The 23,546-nt window shown below is 46.6% G+C and overlaps 1 protein-coding gene across 12 annotated transcripts in view; it reads right to left on the bottom strand.

The window, feature by feature from the left end:
* Syne2 (spectrin repeat containing nuclear envelope protein 2) overlaps positions 1 to 23,546 on the bottom strand; it is a 301,122-nt gene that overhangs the window by 12,584 nt on the left and 264,992 nt on the right. For 10 of the 12 annotated variants that reach the window (XM_085830464.1, XM_085830470.1, XM_085830468.1 and 7 more), the window contains exons 100-105: positions 14,098 to 14,260; positions 7,476 to 7,663; positions 6,752 to 6,902; positions 6,271 to 6,453; positions 4,926 to 5,063; positions 3,753 to 3,947 (exon numbers count right to left, since the gene is read on the bottom strand). In XM_085830464.1, coding sequence (XP_085686590.1) covers positions 3,753 to 3,947; positions 4,926 to 5,063; positions 6,271 to 6,453; positions 6,752 to 6,902; positions 7,476 to 7,663; positions 14,098 to 14,260 — 1,018 coding nt within the window. Of the gene's footprint in view, positions 1 to 3,752; positions 3,948 to 4,925; positions 5,064 to 6,270; positions 6,454 to 6,751; positions 6,903 to 7,475; positions 7,664 to 14,097; positions 14,261 to 15,207; positions 15,227 to 20,070; positions 20,159 to 23,546 lie in introns of those variants that run through there. The other 2 variants (XM_029484926.2, XM_085830474.1) reach the window with 2 other exon arrangements.

The following is a 23,546-nucleotide window of genomic DNA, read 5'->3' as shown; positions in this document are numbered from 1 at the left end:
ACACACACACACACACTGTATTTTAAAAGTTCTCAGGTCTTATGCATGCTTATTCAATTTTGAACAATCCACAGTGGGGTCTGGAATCTGTATTTTCAAAAAAACTACATTTTTTTTTTTCATAGCAGGAAAAAAAAAGAGCAAAGCTAACATCTGGGCTAAGTTTATCTTAAAGGAAAGGAAGCAATGGTCAAGTGCCACCGTGGCTGACAGAAACACATCTTCAAGAATCATACCCTCTAGCTTTTTCTTTGTGTGTGTGCATCTATGAGTATGTACATCTGTGTGCAGGTGTGTAAGGAGTCTGTAGGTTGGCAGTAGGTACTGTGATAGTTAATTTTGATTCTCGACTTGGTGAGATTTAGAACCATCACGGAAGCACATCTCTGGGTATGCCAGTGAAAGGAGCCGGGTTGTGGATTAGGGTAACAGAGGTGGGAAGACCTATGCTGAAGGTGGGTCAATACAGGTCCATGGGTCCCAGGTAAAGAAGAAAGAGTGAGTTGGGCCGGACGTGGTGGCGCACGCCTTTAATCCCAGCACTTGGGAGGCAGAGGCAGGTGGATTTCTGAGTTCGATGCCAGCCTGATCTACAGAGTGAGTTCCAGGACAGCCAGGACTACACAGAGAAACCCTGTCTCGAAAAAACCAAAAAAAAAAAAAAAAAGTGAGTCATGTGCCAGCATTTATTGTTTCCTGCTTCCTGACTGGATGCAAGGTGACCAGCTGCCTCAAGTTCCTCCCACCTCACCCTCCTTCCCTGCCATGATGGGCAGTACTCTTGTGAGCTAAAATAAACTTTTCTCCTGAAGTTGTTTTTGTCAGGTATTTTGCGTCTGCAACAAGTCAAGTTAATTAATGCAGGCGTCTTCCTCAACTGCATTCTGTTGCTCCAACTGAATGCAGGGCTGACTGGCTCAGCCAGGCAAGCTGACCTCGAAGCTCCAGGACCCTCCCGTCTTGGTCTTTCCCAGCACAGGGTGATGGCACCTAATGCTGTGCTGAGCTTTATATATGGGTGCTAGGGACCCAAACCCCAGTCCTCATGCTTAGTACAGGAAGGACTTTACTAATGGTCACCTCCACAGCTCTCATTTATGCCTTTTTACTTTTCTAACTTTGTGTAGTGTCTCTCTATGGCGGATATTCTCATGCTCAATAGAGAAAAGCGGCTGTAAGCAAATGCCTTTAAAAATGAGGACTTCTTGGAGACTTTCTGAGGCTGCACCGATTGGAAAAAATAACTACCTCTGAAGTTGGCCAAGTTGGACCACACAGAAAAGAAGCCATCCAGCCAATCATGGTGGCCGAGAAGTCACTGTTCTGGCCCAGGAAGAAGGGGACGATGAGTGAGGACCCTGACTCTATGTGAACTCCCCAAACCACCTTGAATTCAGGGGACGGCAAGGTCTCTTTGGAAAGCTGACACATTTGACACTTTAAATGTGAGAACAGCACCAGACAGGCAAAGACATCGAAAGCTCCCAGACACGAGGGGAAGAGGACAAGTTACACCCCCTAGCAGCTGTAAAATGTATATAAAATCCACGCTAGACAGTTTTCAGTGAGTTCTAGGGACCACTGACGCTGACCAGAAAAACCCTGTCCTAAGGATTATGAGAGCAGGAAGGGGAGCCCAACTCCAGGCACCATCCTTCCCATTGCTAAGTAACTATCGCTCTAAGTCAATAAGAATGAAAATAGATGCCCCGCCCTCTGCCACCATTTTGGCTCCTGTTACTTACTGTTGTACTTTTTTGGCACAATTTTTTCAAATTACTTTCTCAATCAATCACCATCTTGAAAGAGAACATTCTAGAGTACTATCATTAAAAAACAGCTCTGAAAAGGCACAGCCAGCTGAGCATGGTGCTACACACCTTTAATCCCAGCACTCAGGAGGCAGAGGCAGGCGAATTCCTGAGTTCCAGGCCAGCCTGGTCTACAAAGTGAGCTCCAGGACAGCCAGGGCTACACAGAGAAACCCTGTCTCGAAAAACCAAAAAAAAAAAAAAAAAAAAAAAAAAAAGGCATGGCCGCTGCCATGCATCATGAGACATATGAGGTACTTCACCTTTAGAGGTACGATGTCATCTGCCCTACGGTAACACTAGAGCATTCGCTTTAGGAGCATTACTGAGACTTGATCCACTCTTCCAGCAGAGAGCCCAGAGGCTGGCATGACATAGCTCTGTACAGAAATGCACACTAGGGTTTCCTTTTCATTAGCCACACACTTCAAAATTAAATAATCCACTCTCTTCATGAACAGTTAAAAACTGTTGTACACCAAAGAAAGAAAGAAAGAAAGAAAGAAAGAGAGAGAGAAATAGGAAGAAAGAGAGAAAAAAAGATAGAAAGAAAGAAAGAAAGAAAGAAAGAAAGAAAGAAAGAATGAATGAATGAATAAGGGGCTGGAGAGATGGCTCAGAGGTTAAAAGCACTGACTGCTTTTCCAGAGGTCCTGAGTTCAATTCCCAGAAACCACATGGTGGCTCACAACCATCTGTCATGGGATCTGATGCCCTCCTTTGGGGTGTCTGAAAACAGTGACAGTGAATTCACATACATAAATTAAATAAATAAATCTGAAAGAAAGAGAGAACAAGAGAAAGAAAGAAAAAGAAAGAAAGGAAGAAAGAGAGAAAAGAGAAATGCAAAGGAAAAAAAAAATCCCCCTGGGGGCTGGAGAGATGGCTCAGTGGTTAACAGTACACACTGCTTTCATGGAGGACCTGACTTCAGCTCCTAGCTAGCAGCCACACCAGGAGATCTGATACCTTATTCTGCCTCCAGGTGTTCTCTGAAGGTTTTCTACTGAGTTTGAAATATCCATTCTGCAGGGAAGCTCTTTAAACAGGAAGGTACACAACTCAAAATAGCTTCAGGAAGTTGCTGAAACTGACCAGATTCACTAGGCCCCTCCCTTTCAGAGTAAGCAATACAAGCTGAGTCCCCGTCAGATGGAAGCAAGCTGAGCTGCAAAGGAAACTCAGAGAAGCCAAGCTGTAAAGCCGGTTCTTGAGGCCAGAGCAACCGTCTGGAAGGAGCAGAAATCAGCTGCCTGGAAGAGGTTTAGACCAGAGTCACCTGGAAAGGACATTTTCCAACCTGGTGAGCTGCCTGCAGGATGTGTAGTGTGCTCCGGGTTCCCAGCTTTTGTGACCTGTCACCCATGCTGGGATTGGCTTTGGGGATGCAGCTGTCTTTGCGCCATTTCTGCTCCTCTAAGAAACTCCTCACCTATATTCCTATAGGTAACCCCTATAAAACTCATTGATTCACCAAGCTGGACTTTGATGGTCTCTGTAGTGTGGGCTCCCTATGTAAGGTGAATAGACATGTGTGGCTCAGGAAAAGTTCTGTCACATGCACAGAGGCACTTGCACTCATATGTACAAACTCATACAAATAAGCACATAACTAAACTAAAATATAAAAAAAACAACAAAATGAAATCCTTAACACATAACTCCACAGTCACTGGGTTCATGCAAAGATGGCTGAGCTGGGGCAAGCAAGACTCAATACCAATCTAGCGCAAATCTGCCATGATTGGATGGGGAGAGCTCCAGGGAGGAATAGAACTGCTTCCCTGGACCACAATTGAATGGGGCTCTTCTTTTTAGCCATAAGTCCATAAATAAATCCAGCACAAGGTAACCGTCCTGACCCTTCAAACATCCAGTTCGATGTTCTCACTGAGCAGCTGGGAACCCTGGTCGGTGGGTTCCTGGGGTGTGGGTCCTTACCGGGGTGTGGGAGGTCAGGCGACGGTGGAAGCGAGACACTCTGCCGAACACCTCCTGACAGTAGCGGTGCAGCTCCTCTAGCTCATCCTCGATCAGGACGGCGTCCAGGGGCTCACTCTTCTGAATGAGTTGCTCCCCAAACACGATGAGCTGGTCGATCTTGTTGGTGTTCAGTGTGATCTCCTGTTGGAAGCCCTGTTTGGAAGGTGAGATAGAGTCTTTTCTTTGTGTTTAGTGAGCTTTGGCCTCAAAACGAGCTGTTTACTGAAAGGCCCAGTGTCCCCGGAATAAGCAATATAAGTTTGTTCCATATGATAGGGCCATATGGGGGGTCGGGGGTGGCATTAGATGTCATTATGGTCTTGTCCCTTTTCCCTTTCTGATTTGCACTTGGTACAGTAGCATCTGCTTTTAAGGAAGTGACGGTGGCAATCAATTTGAAATAATTCTATACTTTTTTTTTCCAACTAAAGAATTGTAAATTTGACCAAGATGGATATTCATCATTTTGGGTATGGTGGGGAGAGAATTCATCTTCTTGACACTTGGTGGGAACAGAATATTTCTGACTGATGGGCGTCGGCCTTGGTGGACCCAGAGACAACAATAAATGCCTGTTGTATTGAGAGGCAGGGGGTTTTCATTTGTTGGTGTTTTCTAACCAAGGAGAGAACGACTGAGGGAAGACTGTGTGTGAGCCTGAAAACGTGGCGCATGCCTATCATCTCATCACCAGAGAGGCTAAGGAAGCATTGACAGCCATGGGTTTGAGGCCAGCCTGGGCTGCATAGCAAGACACTGTCTCAAAAAACAGCAACAAAAGATAAACAAAACTTCCAAACTGACTGTAAACAGTCATCTATAGCCGTGAGAGCAGAGGTGTGTCTGTTCCTGGCCCCACAGTGACACCGAGCCGGCCCTGCATGGACACAGGCACCGGAGAAACGGCAGCTGAGCAAGTGCAGCCCGGAACCTGAAATGAGCTTTGTCCTCGGAATGAGCTTACTGAAAGGCCCAGTGTCCCCAGAATAAGCAATATAAGTACATAGGTAAAGTGTAGCCTGTTGCCTGGAGAATTCTGGAACATTCTTTGAGTACCGGCTAAAACTGGCACTTGGCCTGCTCTCTTCTACAGAGGCACCTTTTTACAGATGCTGAAGCAGCAGCACTCACGTTCAGTTGGCGCATCTTGTCCTCGGCGTCACTCTCAGAGAAGTGTTCTACGTTGGTCAGCTGCAGGTCCATTTCTGTGAGCCAAACCAGAATGCTCTCCCTGGTGCCCTCAAACTCTTCCCTCTGGTTGGTGAAGTACTGTGAAGGAAGAAAGACCAGGCTTGCACTCCACGGTCATGCTTGGCTCAAGGAGAGGGTGCTCAGAGCTATCAGACAGAACCTTGTCTCTGGGGTATCCTGAAAGCCTCAGCACTGCATTTGGAGCCTGGGGTCTTGTCTTGGCTGTGTGGTGCCCTGCCCCACAAATACTCGGATCCTTGGCTTCCACCCCAGAGAATTCGAAGACTTGGTAAGATGCAACATATTTGCTTAGGTCCTTTGAGGAATGTGAAATTCTGGGTTTTCTAGTCTAAAGTAGTGGCTCTCCTTGTCCACAGGATGGGGGCAGCAGCCCAGGGGCCCCGCCTTTCTTATTGGTCTGCAGTGCCTTTTTCCCATGAAAGAGGGTTGAGCAGCTTCAAGACAGGAAGGTGCCCATCTGGGTGGGAATGTTGGCACACGCTTGTAATCCTAGCAGCTAGGAGACTGAGGCAGGAGGAGTATGAGTTCTAGGCCAGTCTGGGTTACATAGTGAGTCTCGTTCTTTTAACGCAGACACGTGGTCATTTAAAGGGGACACATAGGGCTTAAGTGTGACTGCCCCATTTACTATTCAGTAATTATGAACGTGTCAAACATAATCACTCTCTCCAATGATAAAGAGGCCTCCTAAGTTACCACTTCCTTTGAGGAGGGCTAAAAAAAAAATAAATACAAAAAGTAGTCTAGGTTCTCATCTTCCTAGACTGCTTTGAGGTTCATCAGTGTGCTCTAAACCTCAGACAGTTACTGTCCCAACACCTCACACAACAGAGTAGGTACATACTTCTGTGTTTTGTCCATATTTCTGATGCGGGGCTGATAAAAACAGATAGGCAAGCCAAGGCTCTTTGCAGACATGCATGTGTGCTTGCCCTGGCCCAGGAAAGCAGTTCCCCGGACTCTGTGGGCAGTCCCAGTGCTAACACCTACACTGTTGAGTTACAGACGTTGTAAAGAAAGACGTGGTTTGTTAACACAGCTCACACAAGCAGGCTTTGCCTGAGAAGACCTATGCAAATCCCTCTTTAAAAATGAACGTTGGCAGCCACGGGCTCCTTTGTGTGGGAAGAAGGTTAGTTAAGAGAACGCAGGCTTTCCGTGAAATCTACCTGCTGCCGTGCTGCCAGCCTACCCACAGCATATCACATATCAACCTCTCGCTGACTATCTGCCACAGCACCCCGGGGGGCCGCAGGCAGGTTACCCTGAGTCTCCGTAGGATGGCTGTGACCCGCTTCTGCAGATTGTCCCAGCGCTGGTTGCCCTCGTGCACCATCTGCTTCAGCTTGCTGGCTGTGTCGGTGCGGTTCTCTCGAGCCAGCCGCCGGTATTGCTTGTTGATGAGCTCCAGCTGTGTCAGTCGTTCGTGAATCTGCCGCTGAAAGGCCTGTGGCAGGAAGTGGAGGTCAGCACCCATGGGCAAAGGGCTGGGAACAGCCCCCACTCTGCCAACCCCAAGTGGCTTGCTTCACATGGCTGCTGCCCAGGCAGTAAGAACCCCACATCTCAGGTCTGCGAGACCGGCAAAGCATAGGTGCTGGTGTACAGTGGATGTTTCTGGCAAAGCTGTCCTAGCGGCTGGTGGCAGTGACTGCATTGGGAACATCCGGCCATGCAAAGTCACTCAGCTTCTGAGCCACAGCAGGCATGGCTTGTGGTGAGAGACTGGGATGGGAAAGGCTCACCTCAAACCGTTTCAGCTCCTCTTTGGCATTTGTATACAACACCTCGGAGGAATTAGGGCAGGCCGCTGTCCTCTCGGCTGACTTGAGCCAGTCCTCGAAGCGAGAATAGTCATCTAAAAATTTCTGCCAAAGCCGCCAGGTCTCCTCGATTCTGACAGGAGTGGAGGGCAGGAAGTTAGCACAACTGCCCCGTGCACTCCTAGCATAGTTTCCCCATTTTGGAGTTCCAAGTGTCCCTTGATAGGGCCCACTTTCCAGTCTTTTACTTAAACTGTTCAGGGAGACACCCCACCATCCCTTCCCAGGAAATAGCTAAGGATGTTGTTGCTCTTGGCCTAAACCCAATTCTTCTGAAGGACTTAGGCACCTTGAAAATCCTGGATCCAGGGCTTGGGCAAGAGCTGAAGCTGCCTGCCTGCTGTTTCCTTGCTCACCCTCCTAGGCCTTCTCTGCCAATTCTTGATTTTCCTTTCTTTAAAGATTAGGACATTTGTAACCTAGGCTGGCCCTGAACTTTCCATCCTTTTGCCTCCACCTCTTAAGGGCTGAGATGACAGGGACACTGTGTTGGGATTTAAATGCAGAGCCTTATCTCTGCAAGGCAAATACTCTACCCACTGAGCTGCTTCTTGGTAGATTTCTCAGTGACCTGAACAGAGCATAGTTCCTGTGGCTGCAGCATGTGTGAGAGGCTGGCCAGGTTCGAGGCCAGCGGTCTGCTTACTTCATGCGTCGCTCCATTGACATGGCACAGATGTTCCTCCAGCGCCTGTCCAGGCTCCTGGTGGTCTGCTGGATTGAGTCACACTCCGTTTCATTGGCACAGGCGTCAGAGTCATGCAGAAGGACGTCACAGATATTGAACACAGACTCCACCCCTGCACTGTGTTGTTCGATATCTCGCTGCAGATCCTACGGTTACAAGATAGCACAAAAGCGCTTGAGATCTGAGTAGTGGAGGGAGGGCCGGTATTAAAGCACCCCTGCCCATTGCTCCCTCCTAAGCCAGGGGGACACAGGTATCTGGGGATTCAAGTACTCTGAGCCTGTTATCTTCATGTAGCCCTGTGCTATGGACACCTGGTCAACCTACATCTATCAGCAACTGTACAATTATGCTAGCATACTAAATTAGTGTACTGGGAAAGGGGAGTGCCTACCATACGCTGACAGATGGCACTGCTGGCTGATGCTACTGCCCGGGAGCTTTGTGTATACCCAGGGTTTAATCCAAACCATCCAATTCCAGAGGTTCCCAGTAATGACTCGATTTGGGGGGAGATGATCTTTGGAAAATAGTCTTGTGTAGCAGGAACTCAAAAATGACAGACTTTGACCTTTGGTGGGCCACGTGACTCTCATATCTATAAAGACTCTTATGCTGAGCCTGCACAACCCTGGCAGCTGCAGGCACAGGAGTGGACAGCCTCCTCATGAGCCCATCTGATGAGGACTTCATGAACCCTGAGGGGAGAATGTTGAGGCTTCTAACCCATGGGGTACAGCTGAGGCTGTGGCTTGGGGAGTGTGGAAGGCCTCTGGAGTCCTATCCCTTGATTAGATAAAAATAAATAAATAAATAAATAAATAAATAAATAAATAAATAAATAAAAAGAGATAGCTAGTTCATGACCATAGAAAAAAGATGGACCATTGGATTCTGCTCTCCTCTCCTCATCTATATAGCCCAAGAAGATTGCCTTGAACTTTTGATCCTTCTCTCTCTCAGAAGGATCACCCCCACCCTGGCTAAGTGCTAGAATGACAGGCATGTGCCAACATACCCAGTCTGGAAATTTTCTTTAAAAAGAAATAGCGTTTTCATTATCAAGAGACCTTCCCACCCTATGTACTACTGTAGGTGTGGGGTGGGCTTGGGGCGGGGGGGGGGGGAGAGATAGAGAGAGAGAGAGAGAGAGAGAGAGTGAGTTAGTTGAGAAGTTTTTCCTATCATCCAGATTCTGTGATAAGTGATGTGAGGCTGCCCCATGCATCCTGATACCTAAATCACACCATGAAGGAGCAAAGTTCAATTCTATTTTAGTTGTTTCATTGGTATGTCTGTTTCTGAAAGTTTACATTTGCACTAAGGCTATAAATCAGGCCACCAGAGTATTATTTTGTCAACAGTAGTCACTGTCCACAGAAAGACAGTAAAGGGTCATTCTAGGTCACTTGACAGTAAAGGGTCATTCTAGGTCACTTGAGTACTGCGACTGTGTGGCTACTGCATGCGGGCATGCTGTGTTCAGATAGCGAGAACAAATGCTCGCACACATTCTCCATTCTCCACCAGGCAGTCTCTGTCTCAGTTCAGAGTCAAGAAACTATGTATTTATACGCAGACATACACGCCCGCTTGGCCGTGGGCGGCAAGGCGTGTTGGTGGAGTTCTTAAGTTCTGTAGTCAGGGAGAAGGTCTTACGTACTACAGGGGCGGGATCTCTGCAGTGTCAATGCAAGGGCTGCTTTTACAGCGACTGCATTTAAGTAGAATTCCACCTTTAAGAATTCTTACTAGTTCACTAGTTGGTCTCTAGCTTTTCAGAAACGCACTGGCATTGATGCATCTTCTCTTTAGCCACAAAAGCAATAAATCAACACTCCAAAGAGTGGTATGGAAACAGCGTAGGGCCATCAGTAATACCTATCAGGGCCCAAGTCTGAAGAAGTATTACATTTCAGAACCTGTCTGAACTCTTGAGAAACAGCATAAACCAACAGGAAAGCCTTTCTCCCATCATGAGGAGTAAGTGATAAGACTCAGAGGACCTAACCCAGTGGGTTCTCAACTTTTCTAATGCTGTGACCCTTTAATACAGTTCCTCATGTGGCAGTGACCCCCAACCATAAACTTATTTTTGCTGCTATTTCATAACTGTAATCTTGCGACTGCTATGAATTGTAATGATCTGCATCGAAATGCAAATGTCTGATATGTGACCTCAAAGGGGTCCAGACCCACAGGTTGAGAACCACTGGCCTGAACCCTTCTTTCACCACCTCTCCAAGGTTGTTTCACTAAGAGGACGGAGGGACAGCAGGGACCGCAAGAGCTCTAAAAGCTAAGGACTTCTGAGAAGTCAGGATTAAGTGATCTCAACTTTTCTAGGTCATGTTTTGGGAAGAGGTCAAACAACTTTGGGTAATCAATTATCTGTGATTAAAACGTGAGCAAATATTACTGGACTTAGTGTGACAGACAGATAGTGACACTCTTTTCAGTAAAACCACTAACAATTGCCTAGTGCCTCTGCAGTAGGTGGAGTAGGGCCTTTTCTGCCCTCAAGGACGTCCAGATCCTAGTCCCAGAATCAGGGCTGTGTTAGGTTACACTGTATGATTATTTGAATGAAAATGGCCGCCAGAGACTCGTATATGTATATTTAATTAAATACTTAGTCACCAGGGACTGGCACTATTTGAAAGGATTAGAAGGACTAGGAGGTGTGGCCTCATCAGAGGAAGTGTGTCACTGGGGGTGGGCTTTGAGGTTTCAAAAGCCCGTGCCAGGCAGCCCAGATGTGTGTATGAACGCTCCGTGTGTGTCCGTGTGTGTCCGTATGTGTGTGTGTGTGTGTGTGTGTGTGTGTGTATTCTAAGCTACCTTTCCAGCACCATACCTTCTGTACTGGCTAGTTTTGTGTCAACTTGACACAGCTGGAGTTATCACAGAGAAAGGAGCTTCAGTTGAGGAAATGCCTCCAAGAGATCCAACTGTAAGGCATTTTCTCAATTAGTGATCAAGGGGGAAAGGCCCCTTGTGGGTGGGACCATCTCTGGGCTGGTAGTCTTGGGTTCTATAAGAGAGCAGGCTGAGTAAGCCAGGAGAAGCAAGCCAGTAAAGAACATCCCTCCATGGCCTCTGCATCAGCTCCTGCTTTCCGACCTGCATGAATTCCAGTCCTGACTTCCTTTGGTGATGAACAGCAGCATGGAAGTGTAAGCCGAATAAACCCTTTCCTCCCCAACTTGCTTCTTGGTCATGATGTTTTGTGCAGAAATAGAAACCCTGACTAAGACAAATTGGTACCAGCATAGTGGGGTATTCCTGTGACAACCTGACCATGTTTTGGGGAGGACTGTGGAAGGACTTTGGAACTTTGGGCTTGAATATCCATTCGTTGTTAAGAGCTCTGTCAGATGTTGTGTAGGAGCTTGGAAGATAATGTTGAGAACAGTGCAGAAGATGGAGGTCTGGCTTGTGAAATTTCAGAGGGAAAATTAAAGTCTCTTTTCAGGGCCATTGCTGTTTTGATTGTGAAGATTCTGTAGTTCTGGTTAGCTGGGGCTGAAGAATCAGCTGTGATTAACAAGGTACCAGAACTACTAAAGCAAAAACTTTGCATTACTGGGACTATTGATGCTGGTTAGCTGGAGCTAAGAAATTAGCGGTGATTAAGAAGAGACCAGCATCGTTGAGGTGACATCTTCTGGGAAGTGTTTTCTGAAAGCACAAAGAGGCTGTGTTCCAGAGATAGCCAAGGTTGTACTCCTTGGTGATGAACAGCAGTATGGAAGTGTAAGCTGAATAAACCCTTTCCTCCCCAACTTGTTTCTTGGTCATGATGTTTGTGCAGGAATAGAAACCCTGACTAAGACACCTTTCTACTGCCATGCTCTCTGCCATGATAATGGGCTAAACATCTTAATTAAAGCATCCCCAATTAAATGTTTTCTTTTATAAGAGCTGCCTTGGTCATGATCTCTTCATAGTAACAGAACAGTGACTAAGGTACATAGTAAAGGAGATTGACTATTTTGAAATAGCCAGCCATGTGGCTTTAGAATATGAACATTCTCCTGATATCTGCATGAGGCCATAACCAGTGGATGAGTTATTGAAAAGACACACTCATGCAGAACAGTCCATGGAATCAAAGACTGCACCCCAGATCAGTGGTTCTCAACCTTGTGACCCTTGAGGGAGGGGGGTCTCATATCAGATATTTACATTATGATTCATAAAATTAGCAAAATTACAGCTATGAAATAGCAATGAAACAGGTTTATGGTTGGGGTCACCACACCATGAGGAGCTGTATTAAAGGGTCTTAGTATTAGAAAGGGTGAGAACCACTGGTCTAGTGCCTCCAGAAAAGAGGGCAGCCCCTTTGATGCCCTGTTAGAAAATTATAAGATAACAAATTTGTGATTTTTAAGTTGCTGAATTTATGGAACTTCGTTACAATAATAGGAAATTAACATATCAACCTCTTCATAGCAATGCTAGTTCCCTATACCAACTTGGCCAACATTCTTGGTAATCATAAAGGACAAAAATTCCATTTGTGGTGACCTTAAACTCTACAAAGAGGAAGCTGTCACACTGGCCAGATTGAAATTACATACCACTTCAGCATGGGGACAAAGAAGGCCAAGAGAGCAGCAGTTTCAGATTTTATGGCTTGAGGAGTAAATTCTCTGCCATTTAGTAGCAAAGTATCCCACTTTGGATTTATGAAATGTGAAGACAGTTTTCAGGCCCAGCCAAATTCAGCCTCATTCTTTAAGAATAAAGATACTGCCAGCATCCACCTTCACTTGAATTAACCCACCATGCAGGGGGCAGGTATTGACAAGGCCTTGTCTATTGAGAGACTGCCCAAAGAAATTCATGCTAGAAAGTCAAATTGGCAAATGAAGCTGAGTGGTCCTGCAGCTGGGACTCCTCTGAGATGCACACTCAGATCTCTGTGATACCCACTGAAATTATACGATGCTCAGGCCTATCTCCTATGCACCAAAGCAAAGATAGTCTCTAGAGCAGTGGTTCTCAGCCTTCCTAATGCTGTGACCCTTTAATACAGTTCCTCACATTGTGGTCACCCCCAACCATACAACTATTTTTATTGCTACTTCACAATTGTAACTTTGCTACCATTATGAATCCTAATGTAAGCATCTGATACTAGATATAGGATGTCTAATTTCCTATAGGATGTCACTCCTATGAAAAGGTTATTTGACCCCCAAAGGGATCTAGACTTTCAGGTTGAAAACACCGATCTAGATAACCTCAATAAAAAGACATGTTCAGCTGAGCATGTAGGTGCACACCTTCAATCCTAATACTAGGGAGGCAGAAGGAGGCAGATCTCTGTGAGCTAGAGATCAGCCTAGTCTGCAAGTAAGTTGTAGGCCAGGTAGTGAGATATGATTTTTTATTAAAAAAAAAAAAAAGAGAGAGAGAAAGGATTCAATACCTCTGATGTCTGTTTATACCTATTTTCATGAGAATATAGCAAGACATAATTAAAATAATAAAAAGAAAACCTTTAAAAAGTGGTTTCAGGTGCTTTTTTATTAAAAAAATAAATAAAAAATTGCAAAGGTCAAATATTTTTTTTTATGTCTCCCAAAATGTTACTTTAAAATCAATAAAGGTCAGGCAGTACTGGCACATGCTTTAATTCCAGTACTCAGGCAGAGGCAGATAGATCTCTGTGAGTTTGAAGCCAGCTTGGTCTACAGAGTGAGTTGTAGGACCATCAGGGCTACACAGAGAAACTCTGTCTTGAAAAGCAAAAAGCAAACAACAACAAAACAATTAAACCAATAAAAAGATAAGCCTGACTCGAGATAATTTATCATGAAAGGGTGTCTTCTGAGAAAGGCATGGTGGCACATACTTATAAATCCCAGCACACAGGAGGTGGAGGTAGAAGGAACAGAATTTCAAGGTCACCCTGAGCTATATCGCTAGTTTGAGGACAGTCTGGGTAAAATGAGATCTCCCTCCCTCGAAGGCACATGTGACACACACACACACACACACACACACACAAATAAAACTGGGGTATTCCCTTCTGGTCTTGATTGAGCACTTGCCTAACATATGAAAGACACCAGGTTGAGTCCCAGGAGAGAGGGGCAGGTCTGAGGCTACCTAGATCTCTAGAGTCTACTCTTCTGGCACTTCCTCAAGCGAGGCTCTCTCACTTCTCAGGTGTATCAAGTTGATGTCAGTACAATAAGGGGGAAGGCTGAGAGTTTCAAGTCAGTCTGGGTTATATCTCACTCCAAAAGAGAAAATATACCCCTAACTCATTCCCTTTCACAGCGATGTTAAACACAACAGACAAAAATAATAAACCCAACTGACCATTGAAAGTAAGGTTTGCATCTTTAGCATTACTTGAACTACTTCCAAAAGGGCTATGTAAAAGGGAAGGGGCACTCAGAGATGGCTGTCTCACACATGAGGCAAGAGACACAGGCAGGTATCCGCTTCCTCTGGGGAAAACAGATACATGAGCAGGCTGGACGCAAGGCAGAGGAGGGCAGGCCTGGCTTGGCCTCCCATGGTTCCACCCTTCCTCCCAGCACTCCTTCCTGTCACTTACCTGCTGCTCAGCAAGCCTCTTCTGGATCTCTTGGTTATCGCAGACGTCATAGACAACAGGCTTGGAGAGCTCAGACTCGATGCGAGCCAACCAGGTACGAAGGTTGCTCATGTTTTTGTCTAACTGCTGAATGAAAGCAAATGTCTCCTTTAGCTTCTTCACCCTGAATGCAATGGAGGAGAGAACCAGCCATTAGCAGTGAGAAGCACGGGCCGGTCCGGATGCTGATGAGCAGAAGAGAGCGTGCATTGATTTAATTCATCGCAGGAACAACTCACATGTCCCAGGTAGGCATGCTCACAGAGTAGGAGACTCTGCAATACTCTTGGTCCACATGATTTTTCACAGGGACTCAGTCGAGCCAAAAGTCCTGTCAGACCCACATGGACTCTGCCTAACACCCTGACCAGCTTTCTGGGGCTCCACAATGAATACTTCGGTCCAGTTCCTGTCATTGGTGTGCCCGAGGCAACAGCCGTCAGCGGTCCTCCCTGGATGGCTAATGATGTCGCCTACCCAGTTCAGTCGGCACTTACTTGGCTCCTGATGCCCTTTATGGACTCTGGACAAGGACAGAACACATAGCAACCCTGCCCCTTCAATGCATGGGCTGGTGCTCCGTTGAGTCTGCCTTGCGGGCTTGTTATGGGGCATCTCTGAGTCAGAAGGGAAACACCACTCAAGCAGAGTTCTGCTTGCCGCCGTCTCTCTGACAACCTCAGGTCCCTCCCGGCTTGAGCAGGTTTGAGGAGGCAAATGTAGCTTGAGCTCACTGGCATTTCATGTTAATGCTTGCAAGGGAAATTCGAGCTACTGAAGCAAAACCCATCTTTGTCGATCTGAGACCGGGTCTCCCTAAGTGGCCCACACCGGCCCGAAACTCGCAGATCCTCCTCCTGCCTCTGCCTCCTGAATGCTGGGATTATAGGTGTGAGCCTCCTCGCCTGGCTAGCCATCATTCTCCACACAGAGACTGAACTAAACGCTTCAATCGGCGGCTCCCGTGAGAGTCCTAAAGTAGGAAGAGTGAACGCTTGCAACTGTGGATCTTGGCGATTTGGGTTATCCCAGAGATCCGAAGTAATGATTACATTCAAAGTTCCCACTTACCAATCCCCATGCAGGCAGATGCCGTCAGAACTGCATCCCCGGCTGTCTGACAGCAATAGAAAGAGAAACTGAGATGCTAACCTCAGCTCACAGGAAGCACACCGTCTGCTGCACCTCCACCAAGGTTTATTTAACCAAACAACTTCCTCTGGCCTCTGCGCCTCCCTACTCACCACCTTTGGTTCCATTTCTGACAAGTCAGACTCTCAAGCTTGGAACCTTTCAACAGTCTGCTCTCTACCCTGACAAACCAGTTTAATCTCTTAATCTGTTTAACACCTCAGGGCAATTTGTGTGACCTCTTTGGCCTCTCACTGAAAGTCGTTCCTCTCTCTTGCTTGGGAACACTTCTTCCATTACCACCCTGTACCCAACCCCCACGCTCCTGGAGAGCTAGGGCAAGCTAACAGCACAGCGGGAGACACTCCCCACTCTTCAGAAAAGAAAGGTAGCTAGGCAGTACCTCCCTCGGGCTGTACACCGGCTGTAAACAAATACTTGTTAAGAATAAACGTGCCCAATAACTTCCCCATTTTATTTTCAGGTAGGGTCTTTGGTAGCTCAGGCAGGCCTTGATCCTTTTGTGTTGTCAAGGTTGCTCTTGAACTTCTGATCCTCAGGCCACCACCTTTGTAGTGTTGGGATTAGATCCATAGAGGAGCGCTCTAGTTTACATAGAGCTGGGCATGGAATCCGGGCTTAGTTCACGCTGGGTAAACTACTCTACTTACTGAGCTGCGTTCCCTACCTCCAGGTTATTGTTTAAGTGGACCAAAGAGTCACTGAGTTTATATGTCACAGTCAATCAAGACTTCCCTGTGGACAGCCTTCTAGTTCTGTCTGTGCTAGCAGTGACTATGAATTTAGGAGAACCCTTTTACCTCAGCCCCTCTACCTGTAAGCTTCTGAGGTCTCCCAAACCTCAGCCATAAGAGGAATGGGCTTTAACCTTGGAGTAGATAAGGGTGAAAGTCCCATCCGCAACCCATTTACAAGATCTACAGCCCCGCAAGACACTTGACTCAGACTCCAAATGTCCTTATTATTTATAAAATTAAACATCTTGCAGGTGATATGAGACCAAGTAGCCACTGGAATATAATACATGTTCAGCGGTGTAACTTTCCATATGCTGAGGAGGTCACGTGGTGCCACAATCCCACAGTGGAGCCAGCTCTGGACTTCACAATAGTGTTTTACTCTCAGTAGCTCTATGAAGGTGGAAAGCTTGCAGGCAGCTTGGGGTTTGAGTTCTGGCTTCATTAACCTCACGTAGAAAATGCGGCTAACGGTGATACCCTCCTTCACTGGGTTGGCTGGGCGGCAGGAAGGAGGTGTGCATGAAAGCCATCTGGGACACTCTCTGACGAGGACAAGTGCCCAGGAATCATGGGCATGATCAGTTTCAAGGAACTATATTTTCCAAACTGCACTCTTGCAGCAGACAAAAAGTCTCCTTCAAAGCCATGCGATGATTTATTGAAAAGGCAGTAACAGAATCCGGGCGAGGCCTGGATACGGCTATAGCCCAGGTCGGGCTCTCGTCTCTGTGGTTTTAGCAACGTGCCCTTCTCACCCCATCTCACCCCCCTGACTGTGCAAGGAGCCCTCACAGCTATGAGAGGCTGCCCTATTCAAAAAACCTCTTACTGGATAAGAGGCCTGGCCATGCCCACTTCCTGTGGGTAGAGACCGGTGTTCAGGCTCCGTTATCATCATCTCCCTCTCTCCTGTTGCTCTTCCTCTTCCCAGGATGGCACCTTACTATGCTCCCATCAAGTAAGTACCCAAGTCCAGGCCAATAGGAGAATCACAGCTTTTTTTTCTTATTTCAACAAAAAGAGGTCTGGGGAGACCACCTTCTGTACAAAGGGAGCTACCACACAATAAATAGCCTAGGTATAACTATACTTTCTTTTGCCAACCAGAAGTTAGGGATGCTACAACTCCTGGAGAAGGAGAGGAACAATTTGCTGGTCTTTCCTTGGACTGTTGTATTCACAATGGAGTGCTTGAGGCAGACCAGTGAAGGATGGAAATACAACACACAGTGAACATCCCTAATCTAAGCATTGTAATGTTCAAACATCTACAACTTTTGAGGGCTGTCATCACATTACAAGTGAAAAATTCCGAGCCAGACCTCACACCAGAAGGCACACTAAGGACCTTAGCTATGTATATAAGAAATGCTGGTGGCTTCCCAAGAGATCTCAATATGCAGATATCTCAGGATAGAAAAATAAATCCAAAGGATCTCTGTTCTCAAGTGTTTGGTGTAAAATGATACTTAGCTATACCAACCTCTTCCTGTGTAATCCATTCCTTTAAAATACTACATTGGGGCTGGAGAGATGGCTCAGTGATTAAGAGCACTGACTGCTCTTCTAGAGGTCCTGAGTTCAATTCCCAGTAACCACATGGTGGCTCACAACCATCTGTAATAGGATCCGATGCCCTTTTCTGGTGTGTCTGAAGACAGTGACAGTGTACTCATATACATTAAAATAAATAAATAATTCTTTAAAAAAATTCTACATTGGACATACTTTGTAACTCATTAATAAGCCATAGTACTAAAGTGGAACTGCTAAGATTTATCTCATATGCTAACAACTGCTCTCACATGCTAGTGACTCAGTTCATCATCTCAATGATGCTGACAGACAGGTGCTATGACACTGTTATCCCTGATGCTGGCACACGGGTGCTATGGTACTGCTGTCCTCCCCATTGGACAGCTGAGGAAATGAAGGCTCACAGGTTAAATAACTAGCTCAGTCACCTGGATCATTAGCAGGGGCAGGATTCTAACCCCGACAGTCTGGCCTCTGTGGCTTATTGCATACCTTGTACACACAGATACACATAGATTGGGGGTAGGAGATGGGTTTTGCTGCTGTCGGGGAACACGATTCAGATACAGGAGTCAATACTCGTGCTCGCAGCCAGAGCATGAGAAGAGGCTTGAAGTTGTAGATTTACTGCCAATGTTTCTCTTTCGTGGTTTTCTTTCACTACACATTTAACCATTTGCTTTGTGAGGATTTGGTAACTCAAAGCTGGGTTGTAAGTCCTTCAGAGCTTATGCCCCTGCAGCTTAGGTATCGGGTACAGTATCAGAAGTACTTAGAAATAAATACCCACTGGGGGAGGGAGTGACAGTCACCAGTTTGTCTTTTCCATTCAAACGATGGCAATGCCATATGTTAAAGACAAGAGGATAACAGAATACTTTATCCACAAAGCAACTTACTGTCCTTCTATGAGTGGCAGGCCACCTATTGATAACAAGTAAGCTTAAAGGCCAAGTGGAGCAAGGGAAGGCAGAGGCAGAGGGGGAGGGGAAGAGACAGACAGACAGATGGACAGATAGGCAGACTGATTTAACCAGTGAGTCTAACCTGCTCTGTGGCTTAACCTGTCTGACACCCTCAATGCACTGGAATCAAGAGTGTTTCTCCAGCAATATCTGAGAATTTATTCCAAGAATAACAGATGAATTGTTAAAGTCTCTGTAGTTCTGCTCCCCAGACACTGTAACTCAACTGTCACCTTCACTGGTTCGGGAAGCATGTGCCCTTTGCTGATCCTGATGGCTGACCTCTATACATCAGGCCTCAATCATATGGTTCTCAAACCACTCAGACCTTCAGTTAATATCAGGAAACAAGGAAACCTAGTCAAAACCCAGCCTGGTGGCACAGCATGGCATGGCATGGCATGGCATGACATCAGCCACCTGGGCAGCTTGTGTGGGACCCACCTCTGCACTTGCCCATGGTTATCCAGGTAGTAGTTGTCACGCATTACCTCTGAACACATGTCATATACCCAGAAGAAAAGAAGTCAGGTCTCCTGAGCTAAATTCCGGGACTGATGACCAAAACTGTACTGTTGGGTGCAAAGGAGAAGCCATGCATCCCAAAAGACATTTTTCCCCCCTATGAAACCAAACAAAATTAGGGTCATGCCCGAGAGCAGCTGTAGAATAGAAGAGTTCTATGACAGGAATCTTGGGTAGAGAGATACAGGGCATGATCAAGGTGAATAAAGTTTTTCTTTCATCTTAACTAGAGGTGGCTCAGAATTTAACACTGAACAACACAGCTCTCCTTCAAGAACCGTCAAAATGAAGGTGACTTGGTAATCAGTGCATACAGCAAGCAGAAGCCTTGCTATGTATATGAGAGGCTTTAAATAGCAAATGCATATTTCTGGAATAATTCATGTTCATGCACATGGAGTAACATACCTTTCAGCTCTGTTCTAATGGTAAACAGTATACAGTATGCAAATTATAAAAGCCCAGGTAGGTGTAAGTTAAACGATGCCTCTGTCAATGTGGACAGCGTAACAAAATTAGTAAGGAGAACTAAAACGGTCAATAGTATCCAAACCTGGACCCAAGGAAATACTTAAACCTATAGGCAGTTGTCAGTTGCTGAACGTGATGTACCAAGCTTGTACAATTTTATCCTTTTAAAGAGCTTAATATCTTCATAGTAAAATCATTAATTTCCACGTCCTGATTTGAGGGCACAGACAGGGTAGTACATTTTGGAGCCAATTGCTGCTTTGGAGCATTTTTGATGCTGGGAGATTTCTATTTTCCACACAGCATAATCGCATCTCTCTCTCTCTCTCTCTGCCCGGCTTGTCAGAGGTAGGCTGCGGACACCACAAGCACGCTGACGCCAGGAGAGAACCCATCCCCCGATGGCTGAGTGCACACACTCCGCAGCCACCATCTCATCAGTGATCTCTATTGTAACCAAAACGAGTGAGCCAGACAGCAAGACACACAGAGATAGCAGGGGCCACCTGGGTCACGGGTGCGGCTGCCGCTGACATGGCACTTACTGTTTATGAGAAAAAACCATTCCTTAGGTTTCAGCGGACGCTCCAAGTTCCCGGCTGCACCTCCACCTCCTGGCCAGGCGGCCCCTCCCCCTGCCCAGCCTGCTCTCTTCATTCACTGGCTCAGCATCTTCCAACCAGGCCCTCCGCAAGGCTCCCCATCGGCCGCGGCAGCGGCACCACCCCAGTTGGCTCCTGGGCACAGGGTAATGACGGCAAGGAAGGAAGACACCTTTTTCTATGCTCCGCAATTTTTAATCTGTTTTCCCCCTTGCAATAAAGAAACCATCTCTCTCCAGCTCTTTGCTCTCACACACACACAGCCTTTGTTCTGACGCTACAGGATTGCAAGGCTGAGGGGAGAAAGTCCCAGCGTTATCTTGGCACCGTGTTATTTATGAAGTGCTATAAAGCCAGGGAGGAAACATTTAGATTGGGAACATGGGAGAAAAGAGATTTCTGGTTTATAATTTCTCCGTGTCACGTTTACAAGCAGCAGTGAAACCTGAAGCCCGAGCTTTGGGTGGGGGTTGGGGTGGGGGGTGATTTGCTCAGGTCCTGAAGGAGACGTTTCCCTAAGGAGCTTTCCTCTTGCCTAAGAACTGGAGCCCTGCCTGAGAAGGCCAGAGTTCATCTTACACTATCCCACTGATGGTTGCACAGGGAGGGACTCCACCTTGCAGTACAAATGGGCCTCAAGATAGAGGAGGAGATTTCAGCTTCTCCCTCCTGGGTTTTCTAAAATGTAGGAAGACGGAAATCCTTCTTTCTCCTATGGCAATGTCTCGGGCTTGTTTCTTTTTCTATTTTGAGACTTTAGCTCCTGTGTTCCTACAACCCACGACTTAGCCATTACTCTATTTCCCACCTGTGAGATGACGATGACAACGACGACGACAATGTAAGCCTTCTCTACCAGTGGAACAAGGTGTGCAGGCTTGGCAACATTTTCCCTAAAAGGTGGCACCTGCTTTACTTGCTGCCACAAGCTGAGCTGCTCCTGTGACCTTTGAGTGGGAGACTCTGGCACTCATTCCCTGACCAAGCACATCCGGGCAATTGCTTCCCATAAGTTGGCTGCATTCCCCTTGGGGAAGCCCTTGACTCCCAGAAGGCACTTCTGCTCCGGAGAGGGAATGGTTGGATTGACAGGAAGGAAAGTGGAACTGGGCAGGGCCACCTCCAGCGGGCCCTTCTCTATACCCAGTGACCTCTATAGCCTTCCCGGCACCTGTGCTGGTTGGAAAAAGACAGCTTCCTGACCGGAAGCACTGTTTGGCCTCTCACAGTGACCTTGAGAAGATACAGCTAAGAGGAGGGCCATGAAAAGGGTTAGCCCATTCTACATGGGATGAAAACCATCCATAACCCATGGTTGCCAGGGTAAAACCTGCTGAGCTTAGATGTCATTTTACTTGCTATCAGTATACATGAGACAGGTTTCTCACATTGGTAGAGGGAATGTGAAAAGCATGTTTAATTTCTTTTGCTGTCTTTCCCCGGAGACATGATACTTCTGAATGCACAAGAGCCATCCAGTGTCAACAGGAAGGGACAAGCCTTTGGTTACATGCTACCATCTAGCTGAAGTCTCTCCTTCATACACTAGCATAGGATACCAAGCCCACTCATGATAGTACCATTGAGGAGGCACTCAAGCCAATAGTAGCATTTTCCTTAGAAACTGTAGATAAGTGAAATGAAAGCGATCACTATCGATCCCCTCTCGAAGGAGATTACCAGTGTAAGTCTTCCAAGGGAGCTTTCAGGGACTAGACATATCCATTGGATCATTCACCCATACTGCTAGAAATAGTCTTTAAAAATAGTCCCAACCCTAGGGCTTAAAAGACAGCTCTGTTGGTAAATTGTCTGTCACACAAGCAAGAATGAGGATCTGTGTTCAGATCCCCAGCTCCTATATAAGAGCTGAGCATGGTCTTGTTCATACGTGTAACCCTAGCCGGGGGATGGGGGTGTGGAGGCAAGAAGACAGGCGCATTGCAAGATCACATTGGCTAGCCATCTAGCCAATCCATGAACTTGGGGCTCAGTGAGAGACTTTGCCTCAAAATATAAAGTGGGGAATCTATCAAGGAAAGATACCTTATGTCTACCATGGGTACCTTCACCCCAGATCTTATGAAATGGCTCAGCCAAGATATGCACTACCCCCCTCCCCATCCCCCCACTGACTAAACATTAAGACACAGGGTGACCTGTGTTCACAGTTCCTGCTTCACACAACAGAAGGTGCCAAATCCTTTCCTGACTCTATGACCACTGAAGTCTAATTGGGAAGGCCCTCTTGGAGCCATGGTCCCTCTTGGCTGAAAATGTTAATTTCTGTCCATCTCCCATGTTCTCATGTAACTCCCTCCCTCTTAGAGGACAGTACATACGGATGGCTCTGACAAAAAAAAAAAAAAGAACTCAGTTGCCCTTCCTGTATTTCGGTTTTGTCAAGTCACTTTTTATATACAGTGTCTAAGAAACATAAGGAAGGAGGGTAATGACTATGGCCAACAAAGTGTATTCTTCATTTAATCTCTTGAGTGAGCAAAGAGGTATGTAACTAAAATTCCTTGTCATTGAGCCTGACTGGATTCTAGATAATTATAGCCCAGGGCCTATGTAATCTTACGTGAATGCACCTTGGATTTTCCAGCCCTTGTCAAGGTTATCTCAAGACACATATCCTGCAGCTGCTTTGCTTTAAGGATGTTGCTGATACTGAAGACTTTCTAAGTGGAGAAGACAGCGGTTCAAGGCTAAGACCTCTCTTCCTGTTGTGGTTATCAGACATCCTCAATGGATGCCATGGAGGTGGATGTGCGTGGATGGACCCTTGGTGGTCCTGCCACCGTCTCATCTGGATCTCAGCTTTCACAGGTACCCTGCTAAGGAGGCAGGAAGCAGGACTTGTGCATGGTCCTTCAGCATGGAGACTGAGGCTCAAGACTCATTCAAAAATCTCTGACTTGCTTCATTCCACTGCTCCTATGTTCTGTGTGGTCTTCCTATCAGGAGTACCATACCAGGGCACACGTCAGGAATGAAGGTCTCAGCTCCACCCATTCCCGTGGCTGGAGCAGCTCTAGACGTGGGACACCAGGGTAGGATACGATGCTTGCTGAAGCTTGAGAACCACTGTCTTCCAGTACACAGTGCCTGACATCAAGTCCTAGGTTTCAGAAAAATTTTCATATAGTGCCTTGGAAAGCCAGCACCTCACAGGAGCCAGATGTGTTCTTAAGATGCTCTGTACAGTGAGACAGACATACAGACAGACTCTAGCTCCTGTTGCAGCCCTGAGCAGAAGTTCCTGAGAGACCTCATTCCCCTTCTCTGAAGTGCAGTTTCCCTCTCTGAAAATGAAGGCTCAGACTGATCATGTAGTATTGTTTCTAAGAGCCAAAACAGCTGATGTGAAGAGCCTGGCTCTGCTGCCCTGCCCCCAGGAGCTTCGCTGTCTGAAA

The sequence above is a fragment of the Mus caroli genome, unplaced genomic scaffold (genome assembly GCF_978045245.1).
Source record: "Mus caroli unplaced genomic scaffold, Mus_caroli_1 scaffold_14, whole genome shotgun sequence".
Taxonomy (NCBI): Eukaryota; Metazoa; Chordata; class Mammalia; order Rodentia; family Muridae; genus Mus; species Mus caroli.
Note: the sequence above shows the minus strand (reverse complement) of the source record. Positions and strands in the feature narration are given on the sequence as shown.